This window comes from Oncorhynchus clarkii, chromosome 16, assembly GCF_045791955.1.
Source record: "Oncorhynchus clarkii lewisi isolate Uvic-CL-2024 chromosome 16, UVic_Ocla_1.0, whole genome shotgun sequence".
Taxonomy (NCBI): Eukaryota; Metazoa; Chordata; class Actinopteri; order Salmoniformes; family Salmonidae; genus Oncorhynchus; species Oncorhynchus clarkii.
In genome coordinates, this window is record NC_092162.1 from 63,477,952 (window position 1) to 63,490,258 (window position 12,307).

Genomic DNA, 12,307 nt, shown 5'->3' on the forward strand with positions numbered 1-12,307 from the left:
TCCTCTCCATAACTCTCTCTCAGCTCATACTGCCTTTCTCCTCTCCATAACTCTCTCAGCTCCTACTGCCTTTCTCCTCTCCATAACTCTCTCAGCTCCTACTGCCTTTCTCCTCTCCATACCTCTCTCTCTCAGCTCCTACTGCCTTTCTCCTCTCCATAACTCTCTCAGCTCCTACTGCCTTTCTCCTCTCCATACCTCTCTCAGCTCCTACTGCCTCTGACAGGAGTTAACTGAGGGATTCCAGGAATCAAACTCCTAATGAAGGTTCCAGATGTGTTTATTTAATGACATGTTTGATTTGATCATATTATTAACTTTTAGAATCAAATGTCTCCTACTACGTCAAAAGTAGACAACTCATAGTTCATTATAAAATAATATACAAATAGACAAATCTTCCCTACATTAATTCTGTACACACAATAACAGTGGATTTCTCGCCAAGCCCCAGGGTAGAGGGAAATATAGACAAGGTTTCAAATGTTTTAAATACACATTTAGTTTCAAATGTGGAGTTGAATTGAACTATACTGTACTGGAGTTGATCTGTATTGAAAGTTACGACTGTTCAGCAGGTTTACGTAGAATATTTATTGAAACAAAGTAGCACATCGATCCAATTTTAAAAAGAAACAAACAAAATAACAGCTATAAGAAATATGTTTTGCAAATCTCAATTAATTGCGAAGAGAATAAATATACAGTTTGGATTGATAACATATAGGAACAATGTTCTAATGAAGATGATCACAGGGCTAGTGGGGAGGAGCTGAGGGATATTAACAAGTTTGTGGCAACAAGCAAAGGCTAGAACCGTCTGTGAAGTCTTGGGGGTAACACAATGAGCAGGTGTTTTAGAACAAAGGGCAATTCCCTTTACAAAAACAATGTCACGGAACCAAATTAAATCTGTGACATATCCTTAAAAACCTGAAAACAAATGATAAGTAACCTGAAAATATTGTATGTAACAAAGTGTAGGATTTAAATGGATTTATTGAAATAGGAAAAACCCACAGCGCTATCTGGAAGCTTAAGAGATTTGGATAAAAGAAAATAAATACATACAATTTAATAAGTGATTGGTTGGTTAGACCTACTATATACCATATAGAACATGTGGGATTTCACCATCATGACCACAACATTGCCCATATACTGTATATTTAAACCATGAAAGTAGCATGTTATATGTTAAGTGGATATGGGTTTTAATATGGAGAAAGTAGACTATAATATGGTATATTACAGACACTGTAGCTCAAAACAAACAAATCATACAGACGGGGTAAGGTCTCGGGGTCAAAGTGCATATGCTGAATGTGTTTGGGAGGACTAGCTGGGGCACCTGGGAAGATCTAGGCCTTGTGGGATACATTACAGGATGGAACTAACCCCAACCCAAATCACTCCCACTTTCCTAGGCCCTTGTTTGGTTTAGACAGAGGCAACATAAGGGGGTTAGGGGTTATTGGGGGTTAGGGTTTAGGATGGGGCCAATGACTACCTATAGAGACAGATTTAATCATGTTCAATGGAGGTTTGATTTAGGTCTAACCACCCTATAGTGACATAAATATGGAAGTAAACATTCCCCTCTTACCGGCAGCCCCAGATTCAACAGCTAAGACTGTGGGCATTCAGCGTTCTCCATCAACCACAACATTTAACTCATCTAGTGTTATGAAACGTGAGAGAAGCTTCCGTTTCATCGTCATGGTGACCCAATGGACTAGTCAAATATAAGCTATAGGACTGTGGTCCCCAATTACATTCAGCCGTGGATGATTTTTCCTTGAGCGGATGGTCGAGGGGGCAGACATAGTTATAAATAATGTGTACACTGCAAATTGACCGCAAGAATCCAAAAAGATACAGTACTTGGCAAAAACAGAATAATTTCAAACCCTGATTACATTGGAATATAATCACATTTCTCTTTATTTATGCGTCGGGATACTTGGGAATAGATTTCCTAAATTAAAAATAACTTTGCCAGTGATTTTACAGTCTTAAATTCAACAATGAAAATTATCATTTGTCTTTTGTTTTGCTCAGAAAGGGGGGCAAATAAAATCACCTGTGGGGAACCACCTATTGGGGAACCACCTATTGGGGAACCACTTATTGGGGAACCACCTATTGGGGAACCTTGTTATAGGTCATATTGAAAGTTTAAAAAAATAATGACTGCTGATCTCCAGGCCTGGGGATTAATAAAAAATTAGCTTTGGATGATCGGGCAAAAATAATCTCAGAAAATAAATATTTGACTGTATTTTCGGTTTCAGAAGGCAAAACATTTTTTGGAACTATTACATGGAAAAGAAAGTATCAGTCTTCTGCAACGGTATAATTGTTTAACTCTATAAATATAATTTATATAGTTTTTTATTTTTATTTCTTCCTCTCTTCGCCTCCTTCGTTCCGCCTCTCTGGATACACACACGCATGCACACTTGCACGAACACACACTCTTCCCATCCTCCTCCTCCTCCTCCTCCTCCTCACTTGCAGACGAACTGGTCCACGGTTTTGGTGCAGCGCTTGCACTTGACATAGCAGCACCAGTGGAACTTGCAGTGGCATCGCTCCACAATCTGGGCCTTGTACTGGTCATAGCCCCGGCCACAGCACATCAGCTCACAGCCATCCATGCCCTCCGAGGTCTTATTGCACAGCCTGCCTACAGTACCCAGGGAGCCTGTGCTCTGGTTGGACAGACAGTAGTCTGGGCTGGACTCGATGTAGACCAGGTCATGGCTGGTGGGGGGGTTGAACTTGCTGTCCCGCTGCACCAGCTTGCCACGCAAGTTGAGCTTCATGGAGGCTGCGCTGTCGTACTTCTCCTTCAGGGTCTCGCCCACCTTGCGGAAGTCTGCCAGCTGCAGCCAGCACGTTTTCAGACTGCAGGAGCCCGACACACCATGGCACTTACAGGAGACATGGGCCAGGTCCGACACAGTCTGAGAGGAGAGAAGGAGAGGTAGAGAGAGGGGGACAGCACAGACTGATTATTATCACCAACTAGAAAGACTACACAGGACTAAGAGAAAGCAGAGAACAGATAAGTTTCATCTAAAAATGCCAAACTGTCAATACTGTACACGTGCTTTACTGTATGTGTGAATGTATCATGCATCAGATCTTCACAGACGTTATGTCATTAGGGAGAAGTACATGATGCCCTCTATGGCCCACACTGTCAGCAGAACAGAACCCTGTCCGCTCATTTCTACCAGTCAGAAGAGATGTGAAAGAAACGCGTTCTGGTGAGCCGTTTCCTTTGAGGAATGAACTACAGGAAGTGCTCCGCGAGCCGTCATGACACCATCTCACACAAATCAAAAGACTGGCTTCAGAGGAGAGGCAGAGCTGTTACACAGATGATCAAGTGATACGGTCCTACGCCCCATCGGATTGACCTGAATTATCTCTCTCTCCCCTCTGTCTTCCCTTCCCTCACTACTGTCATTAGGAATCAACTTCAGGACAGCTGAAGTAGGTGGAGATGGACTTGTTTTCCTCCTTTGAGTGTGTGTGTCATTAGAATAAGTATGCAGTACAGTGCTTCAGTTAGTCAGGGTGTGTATTCCTGCTCACCCTCCGTCCAGCCTCGTTATTGTGTAGGTTCATCATGAGCCGTGCACTCTCAAAGGATCCCTTGGCATAGCTCTTCTCTCGCTCCCGCGCGTCAACAAACTCTTTAGAGAATCTGTAGCCATAGTTCAGGTTGTCCCCGCAGCCGCCCCACAGCCAATCACGAGGCAGGTCTTTGGGACGTGCAGCACGACTACAGCCGCAGCTCGACAGCTCCCCCTCTCTGCAAGCCCTGCTCACAGCATTGACCACCCCCGCCGCGCTGACGGCATACGTAAACGCTGTTTCTCTGCTTCCTGTGGACAGAGACAGACAGAAGAACAACATTATTATATGACAGACCTGATGATATATTGAATTAGAAGTGATGAGTCAAAATCTAAGAAGAAGAGACCAGTCATTGAATAAAGGGCGTCATTGTGAGTCATTGTAGTGGAGTCCAGCCTGGCCAGAAACAGCACTTCATTGAGCTTTAACATGACTCAACACTATGGAGCAGAACGATCACACCATGTTTACTTCTGGATATAGTGGGCTCATCTAACCAGGCTTCCAACAGTAGAATGGTCCTGCCGCTTTGCCTCCATCCTTCAGGACATTGATAGTTGTTGGGAGTTAGCCAATAAGAGCAGAGCACCCTCCAGGGGCAGCTGCCAAACCAAAGCAATGTTTCAAACCAGTCATTTCCCCTGAGCGACATGCCAACTGAGCAAACTTGCTCCATCACATCACTGCCTACATCTTTCTGACATGCAGTGTTAACCTTCCATTAGAGACAGCCACAGTTTACAGTACTGGTGAGAGGGAGAAGAGCAGTCTCAGTGCTCATCTAGGAGAAGGACACAAAAAGACATACCTGCTGGCCTAAATCCCTAGGAAGCATATTGTAATGACCATACCAGGCTAGGCGAAAGCAGGGACGAGAGAGAGGGAAAGAGAGAAGGGGGGGAGGTAGTGAATGAATCTGGTCCAGATGGGAAGTCTCGGCGGCAGGGTCGGCCAAGGGGGAAAAAGGTTATTAGTTTTCTACAACCTCAAACCCGGTGTAGGAGATTGGCCTAATAGCAGAGCTGTCGACAGACAAGCTGTCCTCTCGATCTACCTCTCTCTCTCCCAGGACTAGATTTACCTCTCTCTCTCCCCAGGACTAGATCTACCTCTCTCTCTCCCAGGACTAGATCTATCTCTCTCTCTCCCAGGACTAGATCTACCTTTCTCTCTCCCAGGACTAGATCTACCTCTCTCTCTCCCAGGACTAGATCTACCTCTCTCTCTCCCAGGACTAGATATACCTCTCTCTCTCCCAGGACTAGATCTACCTCTCTCTCTCCCAGGACTAGATCTACCTCTCTCTCTCCCAGGACTCTCTCCCAGTGACCATACCTCTATCCTCCACAGATCCCTCCCTCTACCCAGCCAGTGGCCTGGTCCACCCTGCCCCAGGGACAGCCAACATGGGCAGGGGAGAGAAGTTGACTCCCCTAGCCTGGAGCTCAGCCTTAAATCAGCAGCACTGAACAGTCAGAGGCTGGGGAGGACATGTTTACTTGGCCCAGAGCGGACCGAGATGGGAGCCCTGTCCTCCCCTTGATGGAGAGAGGGGAGACAAAGAGAGAGATGGAGAGAAAGAACGAAGCTGTCCTCCCATTGATGTCTTTTCTATGAAGATATATGTGTAAAATGTGATCTCAGAACAGTGGTGGGACTGAGACAAAAGCAGGCTCAGCTCAAAAGTATTCATGGGGAGGAGTCACACAGAGAGACAGAAAGACAGAGAGAGAGACACAGGGAGACAGAGAGAGAGAGACAAAGAGAGAGAGAGAGAGAGAGAGAGCGAGAGAGACAGAGACAAAGAGAGAGAGACAAAGAGAGAGAGACAGAGAGACAAAGAGACAGAGAGAGAGAGAGAGACAAGGAGACAAAGAGAGAGAGACAGAGAGACAAAGAGAGAGAGACAGAGAGACAAAGAGAGAGAGACAGAGAGAGAGAGACAAAGAGACAAAGAGACAAAAAGAGAGAGAGAGAGAGACAGACAAAAAGAGAGAGAGACAGAGAGACAGACAGACAAAGAGAGAGAGAGAGCATTCAAGGTGGTAATGGTATAGTTTAGGTTCGTCCAGATCCTGTCCTCTCATTTCTTCTCTTACAGATGCTCAAGCCACAGCATGATCACAATGCTAGGCTGAACGGCATGAGAGAAATTATTTGGTTCAAATTAAATGTGACAATTATGAACAATACATGTCTGCAGTAAACCAGCTTCTGTGGTGAAGTCACACAGTAAAACAAACCGTCAATAAGGAGATGGGATCTGGGATTGAAACACATCACCTCTCTGGGTTCTATGAGGGGTGAAAGAAGAGCTCACTCACTCACTCACTCACACACACACACACACACACAGCTTTAACTCTGTAAATAATCCAGAGGGGGAAAAGTGTGTTTAAGATGCATGGAGGCTAAATGCAGTTCATCCCCATTGTGAGTGTCAGCCTCTGGCCAAGAAGCCCCAGGCCACATGTGAAATTATAGAGACCTCACCCACAAACTATTCCCCCAGCACAGCTGCTCAACGTCACCCTGTGCATTACAACAGGAGAGGAGGGCACCTCCAAACCCTCCTCTGGTCCAGTAAGAAAGAGGGGAAGTGGGGACAGAGAGTATGCATACTTAGAGATAGAGAAACAGACAACCCACTACTAATCAGTAGTCACACACTAACTGTGTTACGCCACTGTTGATCCTCAACCTCTGTCACATGCAGAGGACAATACAACAGAGAGCATAATGTAGGAGTGTATCAGAACTACCTGTGACTGCAGAGTACAATACAACAGAGAGCATAATGTAGGAGTGTATCAGAACTACCTGTGACTGCAGAGTACAATACAACAGAGAACATAATGTAGGAGTGTATCAGAACTACCTGTGACTGCAGAGTACAATACAACAGAGAGCATAATGTAGGAGTGTATCAGAACTACCTGTGACTGCAGAGTACAATACAACAGAGAACATAATGTAGGAGTGTATCAGAACTACCTGTGACTGCAGAGTACAATACAACAGAGAGCATAATGTAGGAGTGTATCAGAACTACCTGTGACTGAAGAACACGCTAACCACTGAGCTAAAGACTGACCTATCTGCATGACCCGTCCGAACACGGAGGAGTTGTCCACGGTGCTGCAGTTCCACCGGCGGTGTCTGAACTGATACTGACACTCCCTGATGCCCGTCTTGGCGCCCTCGCCAATGTACTGCATGTGGTCCTGGTAGAGCTGGCACAGCTTCTTCTGGCCCTGGGATAGACCCACCAGCTGGCTGCACAGAGGCTGGGCACCGATGATGTAGGCCTCAGGGATCAGCAGAGGGTTCATGGCTAGAGACCTGGACAGAGGGAAAGGGAGACAGAGAAACACACTTTTCTAATAGAGACCTGGACAGAGGGAGAGGGAGACAGATAAACACACTTTTATAATAGAGATCTGGACAGAGGGAGAGGGAGACAGAGAAACACACTTTTCTAATAGAGACCTGGACAGAGAGAGAGGGAGACAGAGAAACACACTTTTCTAATAGAGACCTGGACAGAGAGAGAGGAAGACAGAGAGGGAGACAGAGAAACACACTTTTCTAATAGAGACCTGGACAGAGAGAGAGGGAGAAAGAGAAACACACTTTTCTAATAGAGACCTGGACAGAGAGAGAGGAAGACAGAGAGAGAGACAGAGAGGGAGACAGAGAAACACACTTTTCTAATAGAGACCTGGACAGAGAGAGAGGGAGACAGAGAGGAAGACAGAGAAACAGACTTTTCTAATAGAGACCTGGACAGAGGGAGAGGAAGACAGAGAAACACACTTTTCTAATAGAGACCTGGACAGAGGGAGAGGAAGACAGAGAGGGAGACAGAGAGGGGGACAGAGAAACACACTTTTATAATAGAGACCTGGACAGAGAGAGAGAAAGACAGAGAAACACACTTTTCTAATAGAGACCTGGACAGAGAGAGAGGGAGACAGAGAAACACACGTTTCTAATAGAGACCTGGACAGAGAGAGAGGGAGACAGAGAAACACACTTTTCTAATAGAGACCTGGACAGAGAGAGAGGGAGACAGAGAAACACACTTTTCTAATAGAGACCTGGACAGAGAGAGAGGGAGACAGAGAAACACACTTTTCTAATAGAGACCTGGACAGAGGGAGAGGGAGACAGAGAAACACACTTTTCTAATAGAGACCTGGACAGAGAGAGAGGAAGACAGAGAAACACACTTTTCTAATAGAGACCTGGACAGAGGGAGAGGGAGACAGAGAAAGACACTTTTCTAATAGAGACCTGGACAGACAGAGAGGGAGACAGAGAAACACACTTTTCTAATAGAGACCTGGACAGAGAGAGAGGGAGACAGAGAAACACACTTTTCTAATAGAGACCTGGACAGAGGGAGACAGAGAAACACACTTTTCTAATAGAGACCTGGACAGACAGAGAGGGAGACAGAGAAAGACACTTTTCTAATAGAGACCTGGACAGACAGAGAGGGAGACAGAGAAACACACTTTTCTAATAGAGACCTGGACAGACAGAGAGGAAGACAGAGAAAGACACTTTTCTAATAGAGACCTGGACAAACAGAGAGGGAGACAGAGAAATACACTTTTCTAATAGAGACCTGGACAGACAGAGAGGGAGACAGAGAAACACACTTTTCTAATAGAGACCTGGACAGACAGAGAGGGAGACAGAGAGGGAGACAGAGAGGGAGACAGAGAGAGAGACAGAGAGAGAGACAGAGAGAGAGACAGAGAGGGAGACAGAGAGAGAGACAGAGAGGGAGACAGAGAGGGAGACAGAGAGGCTGGGAACTGATGACGTATGCATATGGACAAATAATTCATGGTCACAGACCTGTACAGAGCAAACCCTTTATCAGAACAATTCAACCAGCATTTTACACACACACACACACACACACACACGTGCACACACACAGGCGCGTGCACACACACAGGCGCGCACACACACACACACACACAGGCGCGCACACACACACACACACAGGCGCGCACACACACACACGCACAGGCGCGCACACACACACACACACACACAGGCGCGCACACACACACAGGCGCGCACACACACACAGGCGCGCACACACACACACAGGCACGCACACACACAAACACACACAGGCGCGCCCACACTAGAGGTCGACCGATTAATCGGAATGGCCGATTAACTAGGGCAGATTTCAAGTTTTCATAACAATCGGAAATCTGTATTTTTGGACAATTCTTTTTTTTACACCTTTATTTATTTATTTTATTTCACTAGTCAGTTAAGAACACATTCTTATTTTCAATGACGGCCTGGGAACTGTGGGTTACTTGCCTTGTTCAGGGGCAGAACGACAGATTTTTACCTTGTCAGCTCGGGGGATTCAACCTTACAGTTAACTAGTCCAACGCTCTGCTCTAACCACCTGCCTCTCATTGCACTCCACGAGGAGCCTGCCTGATACGCGAATGCAGTAAGCCAAGGTAAGTTGCTAGCTAGCATTAAACTTATCTTATAAAAAACAATCAATCATAATCACTAGTTAACTACACATGGTTGATGATATTACTAGTTTATCTAGCGTGTCCTGTGTTGCATATAATCGATGCGGTGCGTATCGTTGCTCCAATATGTACCTAACCATAAACACCAATGCCTTTCTTAAAATCAATACACAGAAGTATATATTTTTAAACCTGCGTATTTAGCTAAAAGAAATCCAGGTTAGCAGGCAATATTAACCAGGTGAAATTGTGTCACTTCTCTTGCGTTCATTGCACGCAGAGTCAGGGTATATGCAACAGTTTGGGCCGCATAATTTGCCAGAATTGTACGTAATTATGACATAACATTGAAGGTTGTGCAATGTATCAGGAATATTTAGACTAATGGATGCCACCCGTTAGATAAAATACGGAACGGTTCCGTATTTCACTGAAGGAATAAACGTCTTGTTTTCGAGATGATCGTTTCCGGATTCGACCATATTAATGACCTAAGGCTCGTATTTCTGTGTGTTATCATGTTATAACTAAGTCTATGATTTGATAGAGCAGTCTGACTGAGCGACGGTAGGCAGCAGCAGGCTCGAAAGCATTCATTCAAACAGCACTTTTGTGCGTTTGCCAGCAGCTGTTTATGACTTCAAGCCTATCAACTCCCGAGATTAGACTGGTGTAACCGATGTGAAATGGCTAGTTAGTTAGCGCGCTAATAGCGTTTCAAACGTCACTCGCTCTGAGACTTGGAGTGGTTGTTCCCCTTGCTCTGCAAGGGCCGCGGTTTTGTGGAGCGATGGGTAACGCTGCTTCGAGGGTGTCTGTTGTCGTTGTGTTGCTGGTTCGAGCCCAGGTAGGAGCGAGGAGAGGGACGGAAGCTATACTGTTACACTGGCAATACTAAAGTGCCTATAATAACCTCCAATAGTCAAAGGTACAGTGCCTTGCGAAAGTATTCGGCCCCCTTGAACTTTGCGACCTTTTTCCACATTTCAGGCTTCAAACATAAAGATATAAAACTGTATTTTTTTGTGAAGAATCAAAAACAAGTGGGACACAATCATGAAGTGGAACGACATTTATTGGATATTTCAAACTTTTTTAACAAATCAAAAACTGAAAAATTGGGCGTGCAAAATTATTCAGCCCCCTTAAGTTAATACTTTGTAGCGCCACCTTTTGCTGCGATTACAGCTGTAAGTCGCTTGGGGTATGTCTCTATCAGTTTTGCACATCGAGAGACTGAAATTTTTTCCCATTCCTCCTTGCAAAACAGCTCGAGCTCAGTGAGGTTGGATGGAGAGCATTTGTGAACAACAGTTTTCAGTTCTTTCCACAGATTCTCGATTGGATTCAGGTCTGGACTTTGACTTGGCCATTCTAACACCTGGATATGTTTATTTTTGAACCATTCCATTGTAGATTTTGCTTTATGTTTTGGATCATTGTCTTGTTGGAAGACAAATCTCCATCCCAGTCTCAGGTCTTTTGCAGACTCCATCAGGTTTTCTTCCAGAATGGTCCTGTATTTGGCTCCATCCATCTTCCCATCAATTTTAACCATCTTCCCTGTCCCTGCTGAAGAAAAGCAGGCCCAAACAATGATGCTGCCACCACCATGTTTGACAGTGGGGATGGTGTGTTCAGCTGTGTTGCTTTTACGCCAAACATAACGTTTTGCATTGTTGCCAAAAAGTTCAATTTTGGTTTCATCTGACCAGAGCACCTTCTTTCACATGTTTGGTGTGTCTCCCAGGTGGCTTGTGGCAAACTTTAAACGACACTTTTTATGGATATCTTTAAGAAATGGCTTTCTTCTTGCCACTCTTCCATAAAGGCCAGATTTGTGCAATATACGACTGATTGTTGTCCTATGGACAGAGTCTCCCACCTCAGCTGTAGATCTCTGCAGTTCATCCAGAGTGATCATGGGCCTCTTGGCTGCATCTCTGATCAGTCTTCTCCTTGTATGAGCTGAAAGTTTAGAGGGACGGCCAGGTCTTGGTAGATTTGCAGTGGTCTGATACTCCTTCCATTTCAATATTATCGCTTGCACAGTGCTCCTTGGGATGTTGAAAGCTTGGGAAATATTTTTGTATCCAAATCCGGCTTTAAACTTCTTCACAACAGTATCTCGGACCTGCCTGGTGTGTTCCTTGTTCTTCATGATGCTCTCTGCGCTTTTAACGGACCTCTGAGACTATCACAGTGCAGGTGCATTTATACGGAGACTTGATTACACACAGGTGGATTGTATTTATCATCATTAGTCATTTAGGTCAACATTGGATCATTCAGAGATCCTCACTGAACTTCTGGAGAGAGTTTGCTGCACTGAAAGTAAAGGGGCTGAATAATTTTGCACGCCCAATTTTTCAGTTTTTGATTTGTTAAAAAAGTTTGAAATATCCAATAAATGTCGTTCCACTTCATGATTGTGTCCCACTTGTTGTTGATTCTTCACAAAAAAATACAGTTTTATATCTTTATGTTTGAAGCCTGAAATGTGGCAAAAGGTCGCAAAGTTCAAGGGGGCCGAATACTTTCGCAAGGCACTGTATATGAAATACAAATGGTATAGAGAGAAATAGTCCTATAATAACTACAACCTAAAACTTCTTACCTGGGAATATTGAAGACTCACGTTAAAAGGAACCACCAGCTTTCATATGTTCTCATGTTCTGAGCAAGGAACTGAAACGTTAGCTTTCTTACATGGCACATATTTTACATGGAACATATTGCACTTTTACGTTCTTCTCCAACACTTTGTTTTTGCATTATTTAAACCAAATTGAAAATGTTTCATTACTTATTTGAGGCTAATTAGATTTTTTTGATGTATTATATTAGGTTAAAATAAGTGTTCATTCAGTATTGTTGTAATTGTCATTATTACAAATAAAGAAATAAAATTGTCCGATTAATCTGTATCAGCTTTTTTTGGTCCTCCAATAATTGGTATCGGCGTTGACAAATCATAATCGGTTGACCTCTAGCACACACACACACACTCGCGCGCACACACACACAGAGGCGCGCACGCACACGCACACACACACACACATTTAGAGCAGCTCATCCTAACCTCCCCAGAGCAGCACAATTAGCCTCCACTGTAACCAGATCTACTGAGG

The 12,307-nt window shown here is 44.5% G+C and overlaps 1 protein-coding gene across 1 annotated transcript in view; it reads right to left on the minus strand.

The window, feature by feature from the left end:
* Positions 1 to 262: 262 nt before the first annotated feature.
* LOC139368898 (wingless-type MMTV integration site family, member 5a) overlaps positions 263 to 12,307 on the minus strand; it is a 30,735-nt gene continuing 18,690 nt past the window's right edge. The window contains exons 3-5 of the mRNA XM_071108375.1: positions 6,746 to 6,993; positions 3,607 to 3,899; positions 263 to 2,969 (exon numbers count right to left, since the gene is read on the minus strand). Coding sequence (XP_070964476.1) covers positions 2,511 to 2,969; positions 3,607 to 3,899; positions 6,746 to 6,993 — 1,000 coding nt within the window. The 3' untranslated portion in view covers positions 263 to 2,510. The remainder of the gene's footprint in view (positions 2,970 to 3,606; positions 3,900 to 6,745; positions 6,994 to 12,307) is intronic.